Raw genomic sequence first — 26,254 nt, forward strand, 5'->3', positions numbered from 1 at the left:
TTTCAAGAGAAATCAAAATTCTTGATAGTTGTCTAGCCCTCTGGTAACTCAAAAACAAGCATTCATACAGGTATGCAAAATGTTGCTATTTCTGTGCAATCAGTTTCATGCTTAAATACACAAAAAAAGACAGACATGTAAGTAGTAAAATATTACATGGAAAAATCATTAAGAGTTTAGTGACTTCCACCCCTTAAGATTTACTAAGTGTATGGTGGTCTTCAAACAAATCAATTATAGTGCATAGCAAACTTTGTGGTAAAGTTTATGAAAGAATCTCCCAAACATTCAAAACTGCATTATGCTGACTTCCAGCCAAGATGGAGGCCTAGACAGACATGCTGCATCTCCCTCCACAACTAAGAAGGAATACAGCTATCTCAAAACTAAAGACAATCAGAAGTTCCAGAAAATCAAGCTGCATGGAAGCCCAACAAATGAAGATATAAAGAAGAAATACTTATCCAGACAAGTAGGAGGGGCAGAGCCAGGTCAGAAAGGACGCAGTGTGGTGATGACAGTAACAGTGGCAGTGGCAGGCTGGCAGAAAGCGCAGTCACACATTTTAAAAAGTAGGGAGGAACACGTGGGAAGTAGTCCCAGCACCAGAGCAGACAGCACAGCTCACAGTTCCAGCACCAGAGAAAATAAAGCCTCATTGCTTCTGACTGTGCAAACCAGTCGGAGTAGTGGCAGAGGAAGAAACTGTCAGCCTCTCAGTGGAGTCCACTTGTTTAAAGGTCCCTACAGTCCTAGAATGTCTGCAGACCTACCCACTCTGGGAACAATGGCCAGGACAACAGATAGAGAGGTGCCAGTCCCATACGAAAGAGGGAGAAATACCTGGAAAAGGGGCAAGTGCTGAGCAAGTGGCATTGTTCCCTCTCAGATCCCTCCCCCACATGCAGCAACACAATGAGGTGAAACAAGTTGCCCTGTACTAATGAATACTTCAGACTCTACCACTTACAACATCATAGGTGCAACATCTCTACCTAAGACACAGAGGTAAACTAACACAGGAGCCTGCCAAGATGAAGAGACAGAGAAGTATGGCCCAAAAGAGGGACTGGATCAAGGTTCCAATGGAAGAACTAAGCTATGAGGAGATAGCCAACCTAACAGATGTAGAGTTCAAAACATTGGTGATAAAGATGCTCACAGGCTTGGCAGATATGCTTGAATATGGCAAATGCATAAAGAAAGAAGTGAAGGTTATGCTAAATGAAACAAAGGAAAATCCACACAAAACCAATGGTGAAGGGAAGGAAACCAGGGTTCAAATCAATGAATTGGAACATAAGGAAGAAAAAAACAGCCAACCAGTACAGAATGAGGAATCAAGAATTGAAAAAAACAAGAAGAAGCTTAGGAACCTCTGGGACAACTTTAAACGTGTCAATATCTGAATCATAGGGGTGCCAGAAGGCACCTGTTGCCAGAGCTATTCCCTCTACCTGTAGTGCTCTTCTCATTCAGCCAATTCTTACTCAGTAGCAAAGTTCAGCCTGAGTCATCTTTTTTGGGAATTATGTACTTAAAGCTGATTTAGATGCCCCTCTCTGTGTCCCCAGAGGTTCTGAACATCTCTCTTTCATAGACCTTACCATACCATGCACCAAATACTTATTTACTTGTTCAGTAATCTATACTCTTAATTCCTTGAGGGTGGCAAGTACCTTTTTTTTTAAATTAGTAATGCCTGATATATAAGATACTTGATATATGTTGTAAGTAAAAACATTGATGTATCATTTTGTCACTTTGTTATAAAATTTTATAATGGTTTTATCTTTCTGTCATGAGAAATTACTCTCTTAGTTATAGTTTCATTGCTGAGTCTTTAGATTGGAATACAAATCCTATTCTGGTATTGTTCCTTTCAGAAAATATGATCTATTTGATAGCATAGTTTCCATAAACCACCTGGTAATAAATATGTAAGACATTGATCAGTCTTAGAAGGGAACAATAATTGTAATAATTATCATTAAATGGCATTTCTTAAAACAGTCAACAGTTTTAGCTCACTAGAAGTAAATTATTTTAAAGAGAAGTTCTCAAAGAGAAGTCTATTTAGATTATGATTATGCAGCGCATCCCTCACTGTGTTCGATTATAATGTGTGGGCTATGCTGTATAAATAAAAAAAACACTTGATTAAGGATCACCAAGGGCTTTATTTTCTGATTTTCTTTTTTTTTTTTTTTTTTTTTTTTACAAATTGCCACTTGAGTGTGGGAGGAAAGTGGAGAAAATGCAAATGGTTTTGAAATTTTCAACCTGGCCAGGGTCACCCTATGGATAGCAGAGACAGTGAGAGCGAGAGCACAGTTCCCAAAGTCTTGGAAGGGATTCCAGCTCAGTGGTGGAGTGCAAGTGACAGGAAAAGAAATTCTGATCCAAGCAACACTGTATGATATTAGAAATGTATTTAAAGTAGTTTTCGGTGCTTTTTAAAGGGCTTTGTTCAGTGGCATCATGTGAAGGCCTAATGAAGAAAAAGTAAGTTAAAAGCATTTGGAAAAGTGAAAAAAGTATTGAAAGTAGAGGATATATATACATACATGTAAATATGTATATATATGTATGTATTGACTCACTTTTTTTCCAAGAAGAATTTTGAGACTAATTAAGAAAATTTCTTCTAATGAATACATAACATAATTTATGTGGCTTACTACAGGATTCTGTTTTGTTCTGTTTTACTACATTTAGTGGCTTTACTTAGAATCTTGAAGTGAAAAATAATGTGGGGATTTGGTTACCTAAAGAACTTGACTGGGAAGATGGGACCTGGAAAGTATTAGGGAAGAATGGTGAAAGGAAAGCTATAACTGTAGAGATCCAGCAAAGGTGGTCCACATAGTGATTATGGTCACTCATGATCTTATAGTTTACCCATGTACTTAACATCTGTACAATGTCAAAGTATTAAATCCAGTATTTTGTTTAGTTTTAGAATATTCATATTCTAGGAATTAACTAAGAATTGTTTCTAATGTCTAGATTACATGTTTTACCTATAGCATATAGTATATTACTTTTGTATAGCCTCAACTCCCCTACAATCTATAGACATTGCTTCTAAATCACCTGATAGTTATAATTAAGGGTTTTAAATGCTTCATCAAGAATAACACATATATAGAAAAATGCATACATTAGTGTGAGCAACTCAATACATTTTCACACAGTGAACACACTAATGTAACCTCCACCCAGATCAAAAAACAGAACATTACTAGGACCCTAGAAGCATGGTGACCATTATCCTGTTGTTTTTGCCTCTTTTTGAACTTTATGTGAGATCATACAGTATGTTATCTCTTGAGTTTGGCTTCCTTTGCTTAATGTTATGTTTGTGAAATCTCACTATAGTCATTGATTTCATTGATTAATCATAATTTGTTCATTATACTCGTGATGGACATATGAGTTGTTTTTGACTTTAATGAACACTGCTGCTATGTATATATTTGTGCATTACTTTTGGTACATGAGTGTAGATATTCCTGTTGGGTTTATACCTAGGAAAGAAATTGCTAAGTCATAAGTCATATAGATATTACCAAAGTTTTCCAAAGTGGGTTTTCCAGTTGACTCTCTCATTAGTCAAGTATAACAGTTCCAGTTGCTCTACATTCTTACTAAGTTGGTGTTAACAAGGGTCAGTATTTTAAATTCAAGTGTATATAGTGGTATTTCATTGTAGCTTTAATCTGTATTTCTCTGACTTTTTATGCATTCTAGATATGAGTCTTTTGTTAACTATTGATTAAAATATCTTCTCCCTTTTATTAATCATTTTTTATATTCAGAAGTGATTTTGATAGATTTTAGTTAATCATTTTATTCTTTTATTGATAGAGATTTTCTTGTTAAAAACTTTGCTTACTGCAAAGTCAAGATATTCTTTTATGTTATTATCTAGAGGTTTTTTGTTTTACTTTTGCAATCTATATGGAAATAAATTTTATGACTGTTATGAGATTTAGGGGCCATGATTTATTTTTTTATACAGAATTTTAGTTGATCTGTTATATGGGTGCATATGGAAGTTTAATTGTTCCAGTACCATTTAATGAAAACAAACAAACAACCTTCACCCTACTCTTTCTTAATTGAATCACTTTTGCACCTTTGTTAAAATTCAGTTGACCATATATCTTAGTGAGTCTAGTTTGGAACTCTTTTCTGTTCCATTTTTAAACTCATCTGTCTATCCTTATAGCAGCAACACATTGTTTTGATTACTGTACCTCAGAGTGTTGAAATAAAAATTATTTGATTTGGCTATTCAAGGCCCCTTGCATTTTCATAGAAATTTTGAAATCAACTTCACAGTTCTTACAAAAAAGCCTGTTGGGTTTTTGATTAAGAATAAATTGGATCTGTAGATCAGTTCGTGATAAACTGAAAGTTTAATAGTAACACATTCCCTGATTCAAAAACAGAATAATTCATTTTTGTGATATTATAAATGGTACTTTCAAATACTTTAATTTTAAATTTATCTGCAGAGTAATGACAGGATACATGTACTGGGATGTTTATTGCAATAATGTTTATAATATTGAAACACTTGAAACCATAATGTTCATCAATAGGCATTTATTAATTATACGTTAAATACAGTAGTCCCTCTCTATATCACGGCTCACTTATCACGGCCTCATTGTATTGTGGGATTTTTTAAAATATTATATTTAATTATTTATCGCAAATTTTTCACTATATCGCGGGATTTTGCAGTACTGTATACATATGTTGTTAAAGTTACATAGGTTTAAGAGTGTAGAATATGTTTAAGAACATAAGTAGTGTTTATAAAAGTGTGTAAAAGGTTAATAAGGGAGTGGGAAAGGTTAATAATGGACTGGGAATGGTTTACAAGTGTGTGGGAAGGATTTATGAAGCCTTAAAATATATATAAATACTAAAATAAATGTAAGATTTCTAGTTTGCAGATTTTCACCTATCGCGGGGGGTCTAGAACATAATACCCGCAATAAGTGAGGGAATACTATACTCACAAAAAGTTGTAACAACAGCTGATAAGTACTTTTTAAAAAATATTTTATTGATTAGGCTATTACAATTGTAATAGCACCTCTGACTCCTTCAGGTAAGTCCCATACAATTGTTCGTGTCCATGGGTCATACATATAGGGTCTTTGGCTACTCCATTTCCTATAACTGTACATTACATCTCCATAGTTATTGTGTAACTACCTATTTGTACTTCTTAATCACTTCACCTCTTCACACATTCTCCCATATCCCCTGCCATCTGGCAACCATCAAAACACTCTCTATATCCATGATTCTATTCTGTCTCTGTTCTTCTTGTTTGCTTAATTTATTTTTTAGATTCAATTGTTGATAAATATGTATTTATTGCCATTTTATTGCTCATAGTTTTGATCTTTTTCTTGAATAAGTCCCTTTAATATTTCATATAATAATGGCTTGGTGATGAGGGACTCCTTTAGTTTTTTCTTGTTTGGAAGTTCTTCATCTTCCCTTCCATTCTAAATGATAGCTTTGCTGGGAAGAGCAATTTTTGCTATAGGCCCCTGCTCTTCATGACTTTGAATATTTCTTGCCAATCCTTTCTAGATGGCAAAGTTTCTTTTGAGAAATCAGCTGACAGTCTTATGGGAACTCCCCTGTAGGTAACTAACTTCTTTTCTCTTGTTACTTTTAAGATCCTCTCTTTTTCTTTAACCATCAGCATTTTAATTATGTGCCTTGGAGTGGGCCTCTTTGCACCCATCTTGTTTGGGACTCTGTGCTTCCTAGACTTATACGCCTATTTCCTTAACTAAATTAGGGAAATACTATTTCATTTTTTAAAAAATAGATTTCCAACTTCTTGCTCTTTCTCTTCTCCTTCTGGCACCCCTATGATGTGAATGTTGGAACTCTTGAAGTTGTCCCAGAGGCTGCTTATGTTAACCTCATTTTGGGGGGCGGAGGGGATATTTTCTTTTTGTTATGATTTGTTGTTTTTATGTCCTTATGTTCCAAGTCATTGATTTGATTCTCGGCTTCATCCGCTCTACTGTTGTTTTTCTGTAAATTGTTCTTTGTTTCCAATAGTGTATCCTTTGTTTCTGACTGGATCATTTTTATGCTATTCAGATCCTAAGTTCCTTTAGCATCCTTATAACCAGTGTTTTGAACTCTGCATTTGACAGCTTGCTTATCTCCATTTTGTTTAGTTCTTTTTCTGTAGTTTTGATCTGTTCTTTCATATGGGCCATGTTCCTTTTTCTGCTAATTTTGGAAGTCTCCTTGTGTTTGTTTCTATGTGTTAGGTAGAGCTGCTATGACTCCCTGTCTTGGTACCATACATGGCCTTATGTAGATGTCCAGTAGGATCCAGTGGCAGAGCCTCTCCTATCACCCAAGGTGGGTACTCAAGATGCACCCTTTGTGTGGGCTGAGTACACCCTCCTCTTGTAGTTGAGCCTTGATTTCTGCTGGCAGGTCAATGGGAGGGGTTTTCCCAGGCAAGTCAGCCACAAGGACTGGCTGTGACAACTGACCACCAACCTCTGCCCTCAGCTGTGTGGGGGCAGGGCGGTGGTGATTTGACATGGTCTGTAGCTGTCCACTGCATGTGCTGACTCTGAAGCTTCCTGGTTGGTGCAGACCAACATCAGCCCCCACCTGTGTTATGCCCAGGGCCACTTACAGTTGTCCCAATTTCTTTACTCCCTGCTCCTCCCTCCCTCCAGTTGTCCCCCCCCCCTTAGACCATGACCATTGGTTCTGCATATAGTTCTTCTCAACATCTTCCTGTTTATTCCACTCCCTTCTGTTATGCTTCTTAATTCCTACATCATCTCCCTCCTCTTTCCCCCTCCGTCCTCCCCGCTGACCTCCCCTCAATATGTTCCCTGTACCTATAATTCTTTTTTTCCCTCTCGTTGCCTATTTAGTTTGCCTTTGTTTTGATTCCCTAGTTTCTGTTGTTGGTTGTTGTGATACAGTTTTCATTTTAATGTTCATAGTTTTGATTCTTCTTCTTCTAAACAAGTCCCTTTAACATCTCATATAATAGTGGTTTGGATCTAACAAACTCCTTTAGTTTTACTTTGTCCTGGAAACACTTTCTCTGCCCTTCTATCCTGAATGACAGCTTCATTGGATTGAGAATTAAAGTTGTAGGTTTTTGCTTTTCATTACTTTGAATAACCCTGGCTGGTTTGGCTCAGTGGATTGAGCGTCGGCCTGCGAGCTAAGTGTCGCTGGTTCGATCTTCCAGTCAGGGCACATCAGAGAAGGAAAACTCTGACTCCAAAAAACCTCCGCTGCCTTGCGGCATACCTCTTCAGGGGAAAGGCTAAGGGAGTAAACCCCGACAGAAAATCCGGAGCCGGAGTCCCTAAGGCGGTTTGACGTTGTAGTCAACACCGGCAACTCCTGCGGCGCACCTGAAGCCAAGCTGTATTGACTCCGTCTTTCCCTTGGACCCTTCAGCTGCGAAGAGAGGGGGGGTCTGCTGCATGGGCAACAGCAGACCCTCCATATCACCCTGCCCAGGCTCTGTAGCTTCAGCTTCACTGGAGAGGACACTCCAGCGTCATCGCAAGATGTCGATTCAACACGGGAGGAGACAGATACCGTGTCACTCCTGAGTCGGACTGCACAACCATTCTCGGCGGTGCAGATAGACTCTTAAGAAGCTACACCATCGTCTCTCGAGACGGACGGCTGCCGACACACGACACTCTGCCTGAGCTCTAAAGGAATCTGAGATGTCTGCTACTTGTGTTGGACTTGGAGGTTCCCAGGTGAAGCCAAACTGTGAATCTCAGCTGGATGCTGCTAGTACAAGGTCTGGGGCCAATTAGCAAGAGGTATGGTGGCTGGGGGCTCATTGATGTTGGCTGTTGCTTGTTTGAGAGGATTTAGGAAGTTGTGAAGCATGAGCCAAGACAAGCCATTCATATGGAAAAGCTGCTTGGGTGGGATGGAGTCTCTGAGGATCTCCAGTACAGCACAAACAGTGTTAGCCAGGCTGATGTAGTTTCAGATGACACCAGCCTGCCACCTCTGTGGATTTGTTTGGGGAAGAGCTCAGAAAAGGGACAGTGGCCTCTACTCTCCTTTATGTCTGGGAGAAAGCAGTCCCCCAGCTCTTGCCCTGATGCCAGACACTTCAGTTTCTCCCTGTATGCCACTGTTGCCTTCCAAACTGCTACCTTGGTGCTGGAGGTCAGAGAGAGTGAGTATGAGTAAGTTTGTGGGTGGGTTCTTTAAAGAAACTGCTTGGGACTCCAAAAGTTTTTTCCACTGACTCAATCTCTGCTAGATTTTGCAGCCAGAAGTTAAAGGCATTTATCATCCTGGCACTGGAGCCCAGGGCTGGAGGGTCTGGTGTGGGGCTGAAACTCCTTGCTCCCAAGATCTGCCTCCTGAATTTTTATCCAGCACACATGGATGTGGGACCAGCCTGTTCTGCCCCTCCTACCAGTCTGGATAGATGTGGTTTCTCTGATTCTGCAGTTGTTAGACTTCCATTCAGCCCAATTTCTGATGGTTCTGAGTGATGGTTGTTCTATATTTTAGTTGTAATTTTGATGTGTTTGTATAAGGAGGTGAAGTGTGTTTACCTATGCTGCCATCTTGACTGGAAGTAGCCTATTAAGTGCCTTTACGATAGTATGTCAAAAAGGCTTTGTAAATACACATCAAGGAACAATAAAATAATGTTTCTAAACTATTCCTTTATTTTATAATTAAGTAGGGAAGAATGAATCTTTCCCATATTAGTACAGATAAATATATAATTTATAGAAAGATGTGGTCTGTGCTTACATGCCTTTTCTCAGAGACTTGCATTTTTTCTCTTTTCTTTTAAAAAATTTAAGTATTTATTGAAACATTTTTTATGGGCCATGCTTTGTTCTATGTGCTGGGCTCCTGGAAGTGAGGTAGGCAGGCAACACTTGCTCTCATGGAGATGACTCATATTTTAGTGAGAAGACAGGCAATAAACAAGTAAACAGAGTTGCTTTTAATATTGAAAGGGTATTATGTTCTTATGCCTTGGAACATTTAAAAATAACGTGAATAGTTTTCTTGTACAAATATTAACTGCTTTATCTTAATGATTACACATCTTTCAATACCTAGTAAAATAAATATAAAAGTATATTTTTATACTTTAATGGATAAAAGGATAATTAATTTGAGGTTTCAAGAGTGTTCAGAGAAAGACTAAGGTTCAACTCTCACTAATAAATCCCTCATATATTGTACATTGGTATGAATTATTTGTGCCTGGAATGGGAAGTCTAACACCAGCAGTCTTGGGAGTTCTGCCTACCAGAACCAGCAATTGGGAACATGTACCATAGGCTTCATGCTCATGTATGTCAAATGAGACAGGACTGGCAAATTTGTTGGAGTCCTGCCACTGCTAAAATACTTCCCAATCTATTTTTAATTGTGGGCCTCCACCAAGGCTACCATGAGCCAGTTGGAGGGCTAGGAAGATTAATGAGGAGCTTTTGAATTCATCAGGGGCCTTCTAACTATAGCTCTTCTTCCCAAATATGGGATTGTAGTATTTTATGCCAAAAGAAATGCTATGCTATCTAGTTTACTAATGCAGAAGCCTCCCAACTGCATGTTTGTAAAACTTAGTGCAGCGGCAGCAGCTGACAACTCACCCCACTCTGCATGGCTTATGAGTATTTCTAAAAGGGTAGGTGATACAGCTAGTAGCTAGGGTATTGTCTCCTCCCCTGGTGAAAAGTAAACTTTTAGATAAAAAAGATAACACATTCCTCATGTGCATAATACATGTATTCAAGGTATTTTTTAAATTTATCCCTCTTTCTGCATTTCTGCAGTTTTTCATCTTCATGATTTGCAAAAGTCTAAGTTTACAGACTTTTTCCCTGCAGAAATTAGGAATTTAGACTTACATCATCCATAATAGTCAGAGAAAATGATTACCTCTAGAAACGATTATTCCTGAAAAATCGTATCTTGGAAGTATAATTAATCTATCAGTGTACTTGGGTACTTAAACAAGAAATGGCATTATAGAATTTCCCATATTGAGCCTTTAAAATGTTACCTTTTACCTCCCTGATTATTCAATGCATTTTCATTTGGTACAAAAAATAAATTGTGTCCTAAGGAGAAAAGAGATTTAAAAAGTTTATTGGTGTCCATTTTGGATCACCTATATGAAAGATCTTACCCTTTGAAACTCAGCTGTATTGAACATTTATTTATAAAAGAAAATAGCAGTTCATTTTCAGTTAACCATCCCTAAGTAGCAGGTCAGCTCTCTGTGCTCTGCTCCATAATATTTCAGCTAGGACTTAGATAAAATGTTTGGTATTTACCACCAATTACTCATAGCCTATGTATGGTTTCAAAGGCAAGAAACACTGTCTTGTTTTTTCCATCCATTGCTATATAGATGTTATGCATATTTAACTGTTATTATATCTCGAGTGTTCTTAGATAAGCATAAAGTCACAAATAAAATAATCTTTTCAACCAAGTACAGTGTACTCAGGAGATGTAGTTCATCCTTCATTTGAATGGGGATGATGAACTCTTGTTTTAACACATTTTAACATGCATGCATGGCACCTTGTAGTTGGCAAGATGTTTATGAAAACACTTCACTTCACTGGAGTGAAGACTGATGAGCTAATTAGCCACATTGCTTGTAAACTACTAATTGCTGGAAAACACTCAACATGGCATCCTCTACTGTTCAACTGAAAAATCTGCAGCAGGCTTTTCTTATAGTGCATGTGATAAACTCAGCAAACTCTTCAGTGTCACCCATCTTGTTTGTGTGGGCAGTGTGGAAGTACTTAAGGTGTGTGTGCGGGTATCTCACTTTCAGTCACTTGATATGCTGAATCTGTGACATATAGACAGCATGATTTGAGAAAGTACAAGAAATTCTGACTTTGAGTTATTTTGACAATAACTCAAAGACAGGAGCAAATATTTAATGAATGTTAACAAATTGATTTGTAAGTGGTGAGTTCTAGAAACTAAATTATCACCTCAAATCTCAGCTGGTAAAGAGCCTGGAACCAAAGGTGTAATTAATGTGTTAGCCATGGCTTTGCTTTCCTGCCCAGCCATAGTGATAGCAAACCATGCTGTAGTCATTTCATAAGTGTGTGCAAAAGCAACAGAGTAGGCCTAATGAAGACAAGTGATCAAAAGTTTATGCTCACAGAAGATACATGGGAATATTATTGTTTCATAGCATATTCTAGAGTTCATTAAGATGTTGACCATTTCTCAGGGTCAGGAATAAGAATCTTCAGAATTTTTGTCCTTGACTCTTTGTTTTTTTTTTTTTTTAATCACTCCCTTTAGTTTCAAAGGAAGTTGTGTTCTTTCAAAACCAATCTTTCCAATTGTTACCTGGACTTGAGCTCATCTCTTGTGAGACTTTTATTCTACAATTATCTTTTATTTCTCTAGGCCATTCATATTCCTTTTTACTGGTTCTTTCTTCGCACATATTAGCTCATCCCTGCTTAATGATTGGCAAATATTTAATAAAAATTTCATTTCCTTTTAGTCTACTTTCCCTTAAACACCTTAATTACCTTAGAATTACTAAGGTAATTCATCAGAGAAGGAAAACTCTGACTCCAAAAAACCTCCGCTGCCTTGCGGCATACCTCTTCAGGGGAAAGGCTAAGGGAGTAAACCCCGACAGAAAATCCGGAGCCGGAGTCCCTAAGGCGGTTTGACGTTGTAGTCAACACCGGCAACTCCTGCGGCGCACCTGAAGCCAAGCTGTATTGACTCCGTCTTTCCCTTGGACCCTTCAGCTGCGAAGAGAGGGGGGGTCTGCTGCATGGGCAACAGCAGACCCTCCATATCACCCTGCCCAGGCTCTGTAGCTTCAGCTTCACTGGAGAGGACACTCCAGCGTCATCACAAGATGTCGATTCAACACGGGAGGAGACAGATACCGTGTCACTCCCGAGTCGGACTGCACAGCCATTCTCGGCAGTGCAGATAGACTCTTAAGAAGCTACACCATCGTCTCTCGAGACGGACGGCTGCCAACGACGACTAAGGTAATTCTATTTTACCTTATCTATTGTTCTGCTTTGGCCTATTTATTGTTTAACTCAATTACTTTTGCACAATTTTAATACTCTTTAACTCCTCTGCTCCATTTGACATTTATTTGTTCACCTTGAAACTTTATCTCCTTCTCTTTTAGACATTGTACACTAAATTGTCCTGTTACTTCTCCACATTCTCCTTCTCTTTGTTGATGACTTCTTCCTCTTCTATGATTTTTCTTAAGCCTTAGTCTTGGTCTCTGTCATCTCTTCTCCTTTCCTTAGGGACTTTTTCATTCTCAGGACTTTATCACTATTTTCTTGACAACTTTTAGTTATCATTTAAAGTTCCACTACCTAACTGAGTGCTTTTTGATATTTCTTCTCGTCGTCATCGGCAGCCGTCCGTCTCAAGAGACGATGGCGTAGCTTCTTGAGAGTCTATCTGCACCGCCGAGAATGGCTGTGCAGTCCGACTCGGGAGTGACAATCCCTGCCGCACTTGTTACAGGTGAAGGCAGATGGCTGTTGTTGCTGCTGTTGACGCTGCTTCCGCCTCAATCTTTTCTGGACCGCCTCCTCGTTGCGCGCAGCCTCTGCGTGTGACGTACCTTGCCTGACCACGAGCCTCCAGGCTAGGCGGTCGTCTGCTTGAACTTCCCATGTGTTGAGATTGATGGAGCATTGTGTCATGTCCTTTTTGCAGATGTCTTTGAACCGCAGTTTTGGGCGCCCTGTCATCCTCTGGCCTTCTGCTAGCTCGGCGTAGAGGAGGTCTTTGGGAATACGGCCTGCATCCATTCTTTTGACATGGCCGAGCCACCTGAGGCATCTCTCACTAAGAACTGCATGCAAACTGCTCATGTTGGCTCGCTTCAGCACCTCGGTGTTGGGGACCTTACCCTGCCAGGCGACATGCAGGACGCGTCGCAGGCACCTCATGTGGAAGCTGTTGAGTTTCCTTTCGTGCCTTGCGTAGGTGGTCCACGTCTCGCTGCCATAGAGGAGAGTGCTGAGTATGCAGGCTTGGTAGATGTGCAGTCTGGTTTTCTCAGTGAGGCTGGAATTGTTCCACGCTCGCTGGTTCAGTTTGGCCATAACTGTGGCTGCCCTGGTGATTCTCCGATTGACCTCCAAGTCGACTGACAGAGAGCTCGAGATGGTGGACCCGAGGTAAGTGAAATCGTTGACAACCTCCAGGGTGTATCCGTCTATGGTGATGCATGGGGGAGTCCCCGTGCCTTGAGCCATAACGTTCGTCTTCGTCAGGCTGATGGCTAGTCCGAACTCCTTGCATGCGTGGGAAAGGCAAGTGACTAGCTGCTGGAGTCCCTCTTCGGAGTGTGATGTCAAGGCTGCGTCGTCAGCGAAGAGCATCTCACGGATGAGCACCTCTTTGACTTTGGTCTTGGCTCGTAGATGGGCCAGGTTGTAGAGCTTGCCATCGGATCTGGTGTGAATGAAGACACCCTCGCTGCAGTCCTTAAAGGTGTATTGGAGGAGCATGGAGAAGAAGATTCTGAACAGCGTGGGCGCGAGGACGCAGCCCTGCTTTATTCCACTGCTGACTGGGAAGGCCTCAGAGGTTGCGCCATTGTAGGACACCGTGCTGTGCATGTTGTCGTGAAAGGACATGACCACAGCAAGCAGATGTGGTGGAGAGCCAATCTTCCGTAGCAAGGTGAAGAGTCCGCTTCGACTGACCAGATCAAACGCCTTCGTGAGGTCGATAAAGGCGAGGTAGAGTGGTTTATGCTGCTCGTGACACTTCTCCTGCAGCTGGCGTAGGGAGAAGATCATGTCCACTGTTGATCGGCCAGCTCTGAAGCCACACTGGGACTCTGGGTAGACGCGGGAAGCAAGGGTCTGCAGGCGGGCAAGAGCGGCCCGGGCAAATACTTTGCCGACGACGCTGAGGAGAGAGATGCCCCGGTAGTTGTTGCAGTCGCTGCGGTCTCCTTTGTTCTTGTACATGGTGATAATGTTGGCGTCTCTCATATCCTGGGGGATGTAACCCTCCTTCCAGCAGAGACAGAGTAGATGGTGGAGCGGCTGTAGCAGGACTGGTTTCCTGCTCTTTAGGATTTCTGGAGGGATTCCGTCGCTTCCTGGTGCTTTCCCGCAAACGAGGCGGTCGATGGCTTTGCCGAGCTCTGCCGCAGTAGGTGGGTCTGGGATGGCGTTAAGAGCAGTGTCTGTTATGGTGTTCCTCGTTGCGTACAGCTCGAGGTAGTGCTCGGTCCACCGCCGCATTTGCTGTTCCTGGTCAGTGATGACCTCACCTGTCTTGGACTTAAGGGGGGCGATCTTGGAGGGGATTGGGCCTGTTGCCTTCTTGATACCCTCATACATTCCTCGTGCATTGCCTATATCGGCGGCTTCCTGGATGCTTCTGCACAGGTTTAGCCAATAGGTGTTGACACAGTGGCGGGCGGTCTTCTGGACTTTGTTCCTGGCAGCCCGTAGAGCTTGAAGTGTACTGGGAGTGGGCGTGGCCTTGTAAGCCAGTAGGGCCTTCCTCTTAGCCTTGATCACGGGTTCCATTTCTTCCCAGTGAGCCTCGTACCAGTCAGCATTCTTCCGCTCTTTCTTCCTGTAAGCAATAATGGTGGAGTTGTATATGGCGTCGCGGAGACATGACCAATTGGATTCGATAATGTCATCTGCCGCCATTCCCTCGCCGAGTGCATCTTCCATCCTGTTGATGAATTGCTGGGTCTTAACTGGGTTGCTGGCACAACTGGTGTTGATGCGTGGGCGACCCTTCATCTTGGAGTGGTGCAACCTCTTCGACGTTATGCGCACCTTGCTTACCACGAGGGCATGGTCCATGTCGCAGTCTGCACTGTGGTAGCTGCGGGTGAGGAGGGTGCTGCCAATATCCGTTCTTCTGGTGATGACGAGGTCAAGCTGGTGCCAGTGGCGGGAGGAGGGGTGCCTCCATGACATCTGGTGGATCTCTTTGCACTTGAAGAATGTGTTTGTCACGCACAGGCCGTGGTGACACGAAAGCTCAAGCAGCTGCTGACCATTCTCATTGATCTTTCCTCTCCCAAAGTTTCCGAGGCAGGTGGGCCAGGCCATGTGGTCGGCTCCTACTCTTGCGTTGAAGTCTCCAAGGAGATAAAGAGCATTACTTCTGGGGATCTTGGATAACGCTTCGTCCAGTGCATGGTAGAACTGTTCTTTCTCTTCGGTGGTGGCGCAGAGGGTTGGGGCGTACGCGCTAAGAATGCTGACTGGGCCGAAAGTTGTTGACAATCGGAGGGTAAGTAATCTCTCTGTGCCTCCTGTGGGTGGCTCTATGGAGTTAGCAAGCGTGTTCTTCACAGCGAACCCAACACCGTGCTGTCTTGGTTGGTCCGGAGACTTCCCTTGCCAGTAGAAGGTGTAGTTGGTTTCTCTGATAGTTCCGTTGTCGGCCAACCGGGTCTCCTGTAGAGCCGCAATGTCGATGTTTAGACGTGCCAGTTCCCTGTCGATGACGGTGGTTTTCCTGGCATCATTGATCCACGGAAGGTCTGCAGTAAGTCCGGGACACATGGTCCTGATGTTCCAGCTAGCGAGGTGAAGAGCTGGAGGCTTCTTTCTTGTTGTTTGCTTGGAATTGCCTGATGCGAGTGTTTTGTGGCCCACTTTTCGAGAGACGTCTCTCTGATCGCCACGCACCCAGTGGGGCAGGCGAGCCATGGCGAGACGGCACCTAATTGGCTGGGGGCTGCCCAGCTTGAGGCGGGCGGTAGCTGTCCAGTGAGGTGCGATGACCTCTCCCACCATCAGAGGAGACCCCTGGTGCTCGTTTCCTTCGCCAATCGGATGAGCTTATAACCGGTATCTGTCTCCTCCCGTGTTGAGTCGACATCTTGCGATGACGCTGGAGTGTCCTCTCCAGTGAAGCTACAGAGCCTGGGCAGGGTGATATGGAGGGCCAGCTGTTGCCCATGCAGCAGACCCCCCCTCTCTTCGCAGCTGAAGGATCCAAGGGGAAAGACAGAGTCAATACAGCTTGGCTTCAGGTGCGCTGCAGGAGTTGCTGGTGTTGACTACAACATCAAACCGCCTTAGGGACTCCGGCTCCGGATTTTCTGTCGGGGTTTACTCCCTTAGCCTTTCCCCTGAAGAGGTATGCCGCAAGGCAGCGGAGGTTTTTTGGAATCAGAGTTTTCCTTCTCTGAATTTGGGATGAAGTTACTGTATATTGTGTGCCATTACTGAATTGTATTAGTTTTCTTGGGTGCAGTAATAGTGCAGTAGTTGTAAAGGCAAACATGCCTGTTTTGACCTCAATTGAGTGAACTCCCCTCTGAAAGACCTTAATTTTGGCTCTCAACTGTATACCCCCTAACTCTCACCTCCCTTACAGAGTTTACTGTATCTTTTCACAAAATAAGAATGTATTTCCTTTTTCTCTAAATCTTAATTTTAGTCTTCCTCAAAACAGCACTTCAATTTTGTTTTGAAAGGTGAAGCATTATCACTAAATTCCAATCATAAGATAAATATAAAAGCACTTCCACTACATGATTATATGATCTTTTAAAATTAAATTTGAGTGGACTGAGCATTGGCCTGCGAGCCAAGTGTCGCTGGTTCGATTCCCAGTCAGGGCACATTACTAGGTTGCACGTCAGGTCCCCAGTTGAGGGCAAGAGTGAGAGGTAACCACACAGTGATGTTTCTCTCCCTCTCTTTCTCCTTTCCCCTCTCTCTAAAAATAAATACACAAACAAACAAATAAATAATTAAATTTGATGAAAGGGGACCCCCCAAAACTGGAATTTATTTATTAAAAATTGTGTATTTATTCTTACACGTTGAAACTTAAGCCACCTTCAAAGTACTCTCCATTTGATGCAATACACCTATCGGAACGTTTTTTTCCTGCTCAGAACAATTTTTGAACTCATCGATTTTGATGTCTTTTAATGCTTCTGTTGTTTTTTGTTTCACCTAATCCACATCAGCAAAACGTTTTCCTCTGAGAACATTTTTCATCGATGGAAACAAAAAAAATTTGCTTGGGGTGAGGGGTGAGATCTGGTGAATAGCAAGGCTAGGGCACGGGTGTCATGATGTTTTTGGTCAAAAATTGCTGAACACTCAGTACGGTGTGGGCAAGTGTGCTTGTAAATCACCCATCATGAAATGGGCAAACATGTTGACAGTCTTAAAACAAAATTCACTGAAGCTGAATGCAGCCTCTCACAACAATGCCAGCTGGTACATTGACACAGATGGGTTTCTAAAACACTCACCTAGCAGGGGAAGCCTATACTATAAGGGGCCTGTCCTCTAGAAGATAATTCCAGTTTTCTTTGGTTCCTCCTCATAGATTATACTATTTTGTTTTTTGAAAGTACACATAAATATTTCAACAAACCCCAAGCAAAGAAATATCTACTGATGTAATTACATTATACTTTTGATAATTCTTCTACATGAACACATAAATACTGATGCTCAATTCACTCCCACAAATAATGGTCATTCTTTGGAATATTTGATGTTAGACATACTAATTGAAAGTCTACTCCCTTCTTCCCCAGTGAAAAGTGATACTGTAGTCAACACCACTGCTTTAATCATTTACTAGGTGGTTCCACTTGGCTACTTTGGCGTTACTTTACACTTATCGTGTATAAACTGAACTTAACCTCTTTCACAGCACTTTACAAACTTATTTCTAGCATCATCTAACTTGAACTCTTAGCACATTTGACACACTTATTTTCTTCTTTCTAAGATACTCTATTTTCTGGAATAATGGAGTACCTATCACAAAGTCCTGATTTTTCCTCTTTATCTCTGAATATTTCCTCTCATCTCCTTTTTAATTATTCCTCTTGAAATGGTCATCTAATATTGGAACTCCATAAAGTTTGCTCATTGCATAGGATGCATGAAGAGCAAAGTTTGTATTCAACTTGTAATGGTATATTTGTGGCACCAGAGGAAATTTTTGAGACAGTTTCAGGACTAGATCTATGAGTTAGGATGAGTTATCTGACATTATTATATAGAAGATAGAGAATTTACATCTTCATAGTGTCTTCATAATATTAATGATAACAAATATGGTAATAATAGATACTTAATGAGATAATGCCTATAAAGCTTTCTCAGTAGTGGACACATACATTAATCCTGACTATAACTCTGTGAAGTAGCTATTATTATGATTTCCATTATATAGTTGAGGAGACAAGTTTAGAAAGAAAAAAATGATGCATCTAGCATCACCCAATTAGTTGGCTGAGTTGGACTGCCTTTCATGGTGCTCTACTAAAGAAGTATTTGTTGACAGTTTGATAGTTGCACAAGTGTATTTTCTTTTGTTTTGCTGTTGCTTAAATATGGTAGTTTTATCTATCCAATTGTCTTTGGAATTGCTTGGTAATAATGCTCTAGTACAGTCTCAAACTATGGTCCTTGGAAAATTCATGTTTCTGGAGAGAGTAAGATCTCTTCTGCACTAAAATCTTTTCTGTAAGAAAAAGCAGTTACAAAGATTCATAGAACTCTGGATTAAAAATTTTAAGAAGCGTTCTTTACCAGATGATTTCTCTGTCAGTGCTTTTAAATTGCTAAGTTGTACTGCAAATTCTTCATGAGGGATGAAGATTCGAGTCTATATAAATAGGTTAGGTTCCCTAGAAGCAGAACTTGAGATGGAGGTTCTTGTGCAAGTGGTTTACTGAAACAGTCCTCTTAAGTGAAACCTATGAGGGGGGTGAAGGAAGCAGGATAGGGCAGGGAAGAAACTGAGCAAAGCTGAGCTAAAGCTGCACTGTACAGTATGGCCAACAGTAGCCACATGTGGCTACTCACTCACCTCTTGATATGTGGGTACTGTGAGCATCTGAATTTTAAATTTTGTTTAGTTATAATTTAAACTTTAAAAACTGGTATTTGATTCAGTTATTAGATAACTAAAATATGGGTATAGGAATCTACTTTTTTACTGTAAGTTTTATAAAATCTACATATAAAGTATTTTGATAAAAGTTTGGCATCTGAATTGGATGTCTTCCAAAGGTAAAATACATAATGAAGTTCAGAGACAGTATGAAAAGATTAACCTATATCAATAATTTTATATTGCTTATTAAAATGATATATTTTGACTGTATCAGTAAAAAAGTCTAAAGATAGCTATTTTTACATTCTTTACGTTTAATTATTTTTATTCTTTATTTTTAAAAATATTTCTTAATATTTTAAAAAATGACTACCAAAATATTTTAAATTGTACATGTGACTTACATTAGTTTTCGGACAGTGCTGATCTAAGGTCTATCTCTGCCCGATCCCATAGGGAGCCCTGGAGAATGAATGGCACCAAATTGTTTTCCCTTGAGACAAGGGAGCCAACCTTTTGTGACCCAGGATCAGTTAGTCATTGGCTAGTGCCACTCTTCCCTTTACAGTCCCTGAAGGCATGAGGCAGGATTTTTTTTTTAAGTATGTTTTCTTGATTACATTGCTACAGTAGTGCCAATTTTTTTACCCCTTTGCTCCCCTCTGCCCAGTACACCCTTCCCTCCAGCAATCCCACCCCTCTTAGTTCATCTCCACGGGTCATGCATATCAGTTATTTTGCTTCACCCTTTCCTATATTATTCTTAACTTCTCCCTGTCTATTTTGTACCAATCAATTATGCTGCTTAATCTCTGCACCATTTCCCCATTTCTCCCCCTTCCCTCTCCCAACTGACAACCCTCCCAATGATCCTCATGCCTATGATTCTGTTCCTATTCCAGTTTGTTTAGTTGGATTTTGTTTTTATTTTTTAGGTTCAGTGGTTGATAATTGTGAGTTTGTTGTCATTTTAATGTTCATAGTTTTGATTTTCTTTTTCTTAAAAAAGTCCCTTTAACATTTCATATAATAATGACTTGGTGATGATGAACTCTTTTAGCTTTACCTTGTCTGGGAAGCGCTTTATCTACCCTTCCATTCTAAATGATAGCTTTGCTGGATGGAGTAATCTTGGTTGTAGGTCCTTGCTTTTCATCACATTGAATACTTCTTGCCAGTCCCTTCTTGCCTGCAGAGTTTCCTTTGATAAACCAGCTGATAGTCTTAGGGGCACCCCTTTGTAGGTAACTCCCTGCTTTTCTCTTGATGCTTTTAGAATTCTCTCTTTATCTTGAACCTTTGGCATTTTAATTATGATGTGACTTGGTGTGGTCCTGTTTGGGTCTAGCTTGTTTGGGACTCTGTGCTTCCTGGACTTGTATGTCTATTTCCTTTGTCAAATTTGGGAAGTTTTCCTTCATTATTTTTTACCATAAACTTTTAATTTCTTGCTCTCCATCTTCATCTTCTGGCACCCCTATGATTCAGACATTGGCACATTTAAAGTTGTCCCAGAGGTCCCTAATCCTCTCCTCATTTTTTTTCAATTCTTGTTTCCTCATTCTGTACTGGTTGACTGTTGTTTTCTTCCTTATGTTCCAAATCATTGATGTTCACTCTGGTTTCCTTTCCTTCACCATTGGTTTTGTGTGGATTTTCCTTCATTTTATTTAACATAGCCTTTACTTCTTTCCTTATGTGTTTGCCACACTTAAGCACATCTGTCAAGCCTGTGAGCATCTTTATCACCAGTGCTTTGAACTCTTCATCTGTTAAGTTGGCTATCTCCTTGTCACTTAGTTCTCCCATGGGACCCTTGATCCATTTTCCTTTTGGGCCATATTTCTCTGTCTCCTCATCTTGACAGGCTCCTGTGTTAGTTTACCTCTGTGTCCTAGGTAGAGCTGTTGCACCTGTTACATTGTTAGGGGCAAAGCCTTAGTTATTCATCAGTACAGTGGACCCGTTTCACCATGTTGTGGCGCTGTACCTGGTAGAGGGGTCTGAGAGGGAACAATGCCACTTGCTCAGCACTCGTCCCTTTTCCAGGCACTTCTCCCACTTCTGTATGGAACTGGTGCCTCTCTAGTTGTTGCCCTGGCTGTCGGTCCCAGAGTAGGTGGGTCTGCGGATGTTCTAGGACCATGAGGCCCTTTAAGTAAATGGACTCTACTGAGACTGGCAGTTTTGTCCTCCACCCCAACCCCCACTGGCTTGCACAGTCAAAAGCAATGAGGCTTTATTTTTCCTGGTGCTAGAACCATGAGCTGTGCTATCTGTTCTGGTGCTGGGATCATCCCCAGGTGTCCCTCCCAGCTTTTTAAAACATTTGACTGTGTTTTCTGCTGGTCTGCCGCTGCTGCTGCTACTACCGCCACCACGCTGCATCCTCTCCACCCCGGATCCACCCCTCCTACCTGTCTGGATGAGAATTTCTTCTTTTTATCTTTGTTTATTGGACTTCCATGCAGCTTGATTTTCTGGAACTTCTGGTTGTCTCTAGTTTTGAGGTAGCTGTATTCCTTCTTAGTTGTGGAGGGAGATGCAGCATGTCTGTCTAGGCCTCCATTTTGGCCAGAAGTCTCAAGAGGTTTTTTTTTTAAATAAATAAACTACAAATGAGACTTACATTCATTAGAAAACTATTCTTATAAGTAAAAATATCAGAAGGTGGCATCTTTGCTTATGATATCTTTTCTTATGTATTATAATATTAACACAGCAGCAATAAAAGTTACGCATAGTATGTGCAAACTATTTTTTTAAGTTTAAGAAATCTAGCTCTCTTTCCAGTCAGTGCCAAGCCATGGGCATCTCTTGGGACAACTGGCACAAGTGCCGCAAGACCAGGGACAAGAGGAAGCCCTACCACAAGAAGCGAAAATATGAGCTGGGACGCCCTGTTGCCAACACTAAGATTGGCCCCTGCCGCATACACACAGTTTGTGTGCTGGGAGGCAACAAGAAGTACTGAGCCTTGAGGCTGGACGTGGGCAACTTCTCCTGGGGCTCAGAGTGTTGTACAGGGAAAGCAAAGATTATTGATGTTGTCTACAATGCATCCAACAACGAACTGGTCCGCACCAAGACCCTAGCAAAGAACTGCATCGTGCTCATTGACAGCACACCTTACCAACAGTGGTACGAGTCTCACTATGCACTGCCCCTGGGCTGCAAGAAAGGGGCCAAGCTGACTCCTGAAGAGAAAGAGGTTTTAAACAAAAAACAATCAAAAAAATTTCAGAAGAAATACGATGAAAGAAAAAAGAATGCCAAAATCAGCACTCTTCTAGAGGAGCAGTTCCAACAGGGCAAGCTTCTTGCAGGCATCGTTTCAAGACCAGGCCAGTGTGGCCGAGCAGACGGCTATGTGCTAGAGGGCAAGGAGCTGGAGTTCTATCTAAGGAAAATTAAGGCTAGGAAAGGCAAATAAAACCTCTTCCCTCCTTTCTTGAAAGCTCGTGCTTCAACACAAAACAAACTCGTTTAATAAGTGTGTTCTCTGGTTAAAAAAGAAAGAAAAAAAGAAATCTAAACCTTCAGAAAGTGAAAAATATATAAAATGATCTACAGAGGTAGTCAGAAACTTCTATCTCCAACAGTTTACAAGAAACTTTATCATTTATTTATGTTTGGGAAAATATATCTTCAGTTCCATTGGTCAGTTTTCATTATATTGTGACCCAAAAAAGGTACTCTTTTCTTTTTTTATCATGTATAAACTGTGACTTGGTGAGGGAAAAAGTTGCCTGGAGGAGCTGAACAAATAAAGGGAAGAACCAGGAGTGGGTCCGTGAGCCTTGGGGCTGTTTAATGAGCCACTCTGGCTCCCACAGCTAGCTCCTCATAACTCTGCCATAAACTAATAAACTCAGGGGGGAAAAAATTCTTACAAATCTCATCCAGTAACTCATACACTACGGTAAGCAGTTTGCTCCTGACCAGGACTAGAGTACTCACTTTCTTTGCGAACTTCCTTAAGTGTAGCGGTAAGTTCTTCCTTTAAAACGGTGGCTTCCTGGGCGATCTTCTCTCCCTTGTCTAATAAATTCCAAGTTGCTTCCTCCACAGAAGCTAGAAGAACTCTGGCTCTTTTTGAACATCCCTTTTTCCTGTTAGAAGGATTCTGGGGACAATTTACAAGTGTAGTAACCTAAAAGTGGAAAAAAATGTAAGTTACTCATTAGACAAATTGTGAGAACACAGTCCTGGGATATCATGGCCCAGAACAGAAGGAAACATATCACAGAAACAGGACGTGTATCATAGAAACACAGAGAGGTACACCCCCAAAAGTGAAGGCACCAAGAGCAGTATTATCAGCCACCACAGAGTTCCCAATTAATGGTAGGTTGGAAGGGAGGAAAGGAGGAAGGGCCCTAGAGATTGAATTTCATCAAGTTTTAATACTGGAACCATGTGTGTGTGCACGTGTGTTATTTTAATTACAGAAGTTTTATATGAAAAAAAGAATACAGAATCCTGATAAAGCAGTCAAATTTGAGAAAATAAAAACATATATCTCAAAAAAATCAAATAATTATAAAATAAAATTTATATCACTTTGTAGCCAGTAATTTATATTGAGAGGGAGGCAAAAATAATTATAATTAAGTCAGTAAGTATTATCCTATTTAGGCTGAAAATAGAGATTACTAATATTAAGAGGGATGGGAAATACTCTAAAACATATAGCAGTGGCTACCTCACTAGAACAAAACCCAAATCCTTACCATACCTACTTTTCTGGCCCTATGTAACCTCTCTTATCTGTCTCTACACACTCCCATAACTCAGTTGGCTTCTCAAACAAGCAGGTCTCATTCAAAGTCCCCTATCAAGAGGTCTTCCTGACCACCCCATCCCTATGCCCATCCCCACCGCTCTGTCTCCTGACCCCACTACCTACTTCTTCAAAACACATATAAAGCTTGATACTTTTTTACTTGGTTACATGTTTATGGCATGCTTCCAATGCTAAAATGCAGACTCTGTGAAAGCAGGAAATATGTTGTTCTCCCAGAACAACGCACAAAGTAGTTGCTCAATAATTATTGTAGAAATGGATTAATGAATGCAGTAGTTAAAAAGAGGAACTTTTAAATATCTATACAGTATTTTGAATTACCTGGATAGGTTAATAATGAACAGTTAATACTTTTGTAAATGTTTAAAATAAGAATAAACTCATAATAAGAGCATTATTGGAGACATAAATTAAAAGCATCTCGTATATTTGAAACAAAACCTCATACCAAATTATGTTGTGAAAACTATATCCACTTCTTAATTAAACCTTAGAGCCCAATAACAAAATTTGGTTAGTGTTTCCATGTGCAAAGCTTGAAGATCACCACCATAGAGGAAGGAAAAAAGCTTGAATCCAGTATTTAAAAAGAAGACCTGGAATTCCAATTGAAAGCTGGACTCCTGCATGACATCAAATAGCCAAAGATTTTAACAATCATGCATCACTTCACTGACAACATATATACATATATTCATACATATATAACCCTTCCTGCTCTGCAGCTTCTGGGAATTTTGCTTGTTTATGGAGCACTAAACATTTGCTTATTTGGACATCTAAACCCAGTGTTTAGTTAGAAACTAAGAAAGAACTTACAAGCTATAAGGAAATATGTGGATGAAAATAATTTTCGTCTGGCCATTTATTCCCCTCCCCCTGTGCAACATACCCTCTGGTTTATTCTAACTCGCTTCATCCCCATGTTAATAATCCAGAGTGGAATGCCTCATAGCAGGCCTTTGTTTCCTCTCTTGGAAAATGAGAACAATCATATATTACCCTATAGGACTCTGTGAAGCTTAAATAATCTAAAATGTTTTGTAAAATGCATAACGTGGCACAAATATTGGTTGGCACTTTAGTGTTTGTTTTCTTGTTTATTCTTCACATTGATATAGAAAATCTGTTCTGGGATCCTTGTCAAAGCTGTCCTCTCTGTGTCTAACCTTATCTTGCTCTTAGGATTCCCTGTGCTGAATGTGATAAAGGCAGTTAACAAAACACATTATGTATGCTCTAAAAGCAGCCAAATATGGCCACGCATCTCTATCATGCATTATATAAAAATGATAATAAGCCTGAATTATTACATGGGTTTTCACATACCCCAAAAAGCTAATATCTCACTATTATTGTCAGTCTAATTTATATATCAAGAGTTAAAATATACTTGTCCAGACTAAAACAAATTACAGCATCTAGTTTAAAACTTTGGTTTAAATTGAAGAATAAGTATCATTGTCTAGAATGTTTCTTCAAAATGTATTTTAAGTGCTACAATTCATGATGCATCCCACTGAACATTCCTCTATTATTGTTCAGATACTCCATGCCCCAAATGGTTTCCATAGACTAGCCTGAGCTTTGAAATTAAGATGAACATTCCAGAAACGCTTTGTTCCTTATAATAAATGCTGGAGAAGGAAAAAAATGTGAAAAGAACATTGTATAATAGCACTGTGCTCCCATCAAAAAAAATGCAATTGCAACTTGTAAGTTATTTACTCTTATAAATCATTTATGTCTGTCTTCTTTTAAAATGCTCCAATATGGTTATTATTGATTAAACTAAAGTCAAATTATGTTTTCAAGGACCCATTTTATTTCAAAAAGTAAACATGGCTTGGTAATTCTGGTGGGAGGTGGAAAACAAAGCTAAATCATTTTTTTAACCCCAGCTCACCTGCAGACAGGATTAAACAACTCCTATCAGTGACTATCACTCACTATAGCAGATGATTCTCACCAAGAGTTGAAAGATGCATATGTTAACTGTAAGTCTCTCATCTCTGGAAGAAATACCAGCAATCAGTAAAGTTAGCTTTCAAGTTATTCGTGTTATTTCTTTTTCTATATAAAATTAGTTACAATTTTATAAGAACACAAAAGCTTTAGTTGGAATTTACAGCAATGATGATTCTACCACAGGGTCCAAGTTCTAAACTTTCTTTTTGTCACTGATTCACAGCCTTCCCCCATCCCTCTTTCTCAAACCTTAGAGGTCCCTCTCATGAGGGAAATCTTCAACCCCGGGCTTGCAGCTCTTAAAAACCCTGGATTTACTAACTTTTCCTCAGTTTTAAAATCTGTGCTAGGCTACAGACACAACTTTATCATAAATACAAGAATGAATTTCTCACTGAAATGGTCCTAAATTAGAGGCTTCAATTCCCTACTTTCTTAATTCTGCATGTTGAAAATTCCTTAAAACCAAGTATATTTTTAATAATATGTAATAGTTATGTGTTAAAATTTAGAGGACCAAAACAGGGGTTTTTC

At 40.3% G+C, this 26,254-nt stretch overlaps 1 protein-coding gene and 1 pseudogene across 1 annotated transcript in view; one reads left to right on the forward strand and one right to left on the reverse strand.

Moving 5' to 3' along the window:
* Nucleotides 1-26,254, reverse strand: part of CTNNA3 (catenin alpha 3) — a 1,620,658-nt gene that overhangs the window by 1,525,026 nt on the left and 69,378 nt on the right. Inside the window, exon 3 of the mRNA XM_090278091.1 lies at nucleotides 22,906-23,098. Coding sequence (XP_090134217.1) covers nucleotides 22,906-23,098 — 193 coding nt within the window. The remainder of the gene's footprint in view (nucleotides 1-22,905; nucleotides 23,099-26,254) is intronic.
* LOC150010165 (small ribosomal subunit protein eS8 pseudogene) lies at nucleotides 21,752-22,378 on the forward strand (annotated as a pseudogene).

This window comes from Furipterus horrens, unplaced genomic scaffold, assembly GCF_987537825.1.
Source record: "Furipterus horrens unplaced genomic scaffold, mFurHor1.1.pri manual_scaffold_5, whole genome shotgun sequence".
Lineage (NCBI taxonomy): Eukaryota > Metazoa > Chordata > Mammalia > Chiroptera > Furipteridae > Furipterus > Furipterus horrens.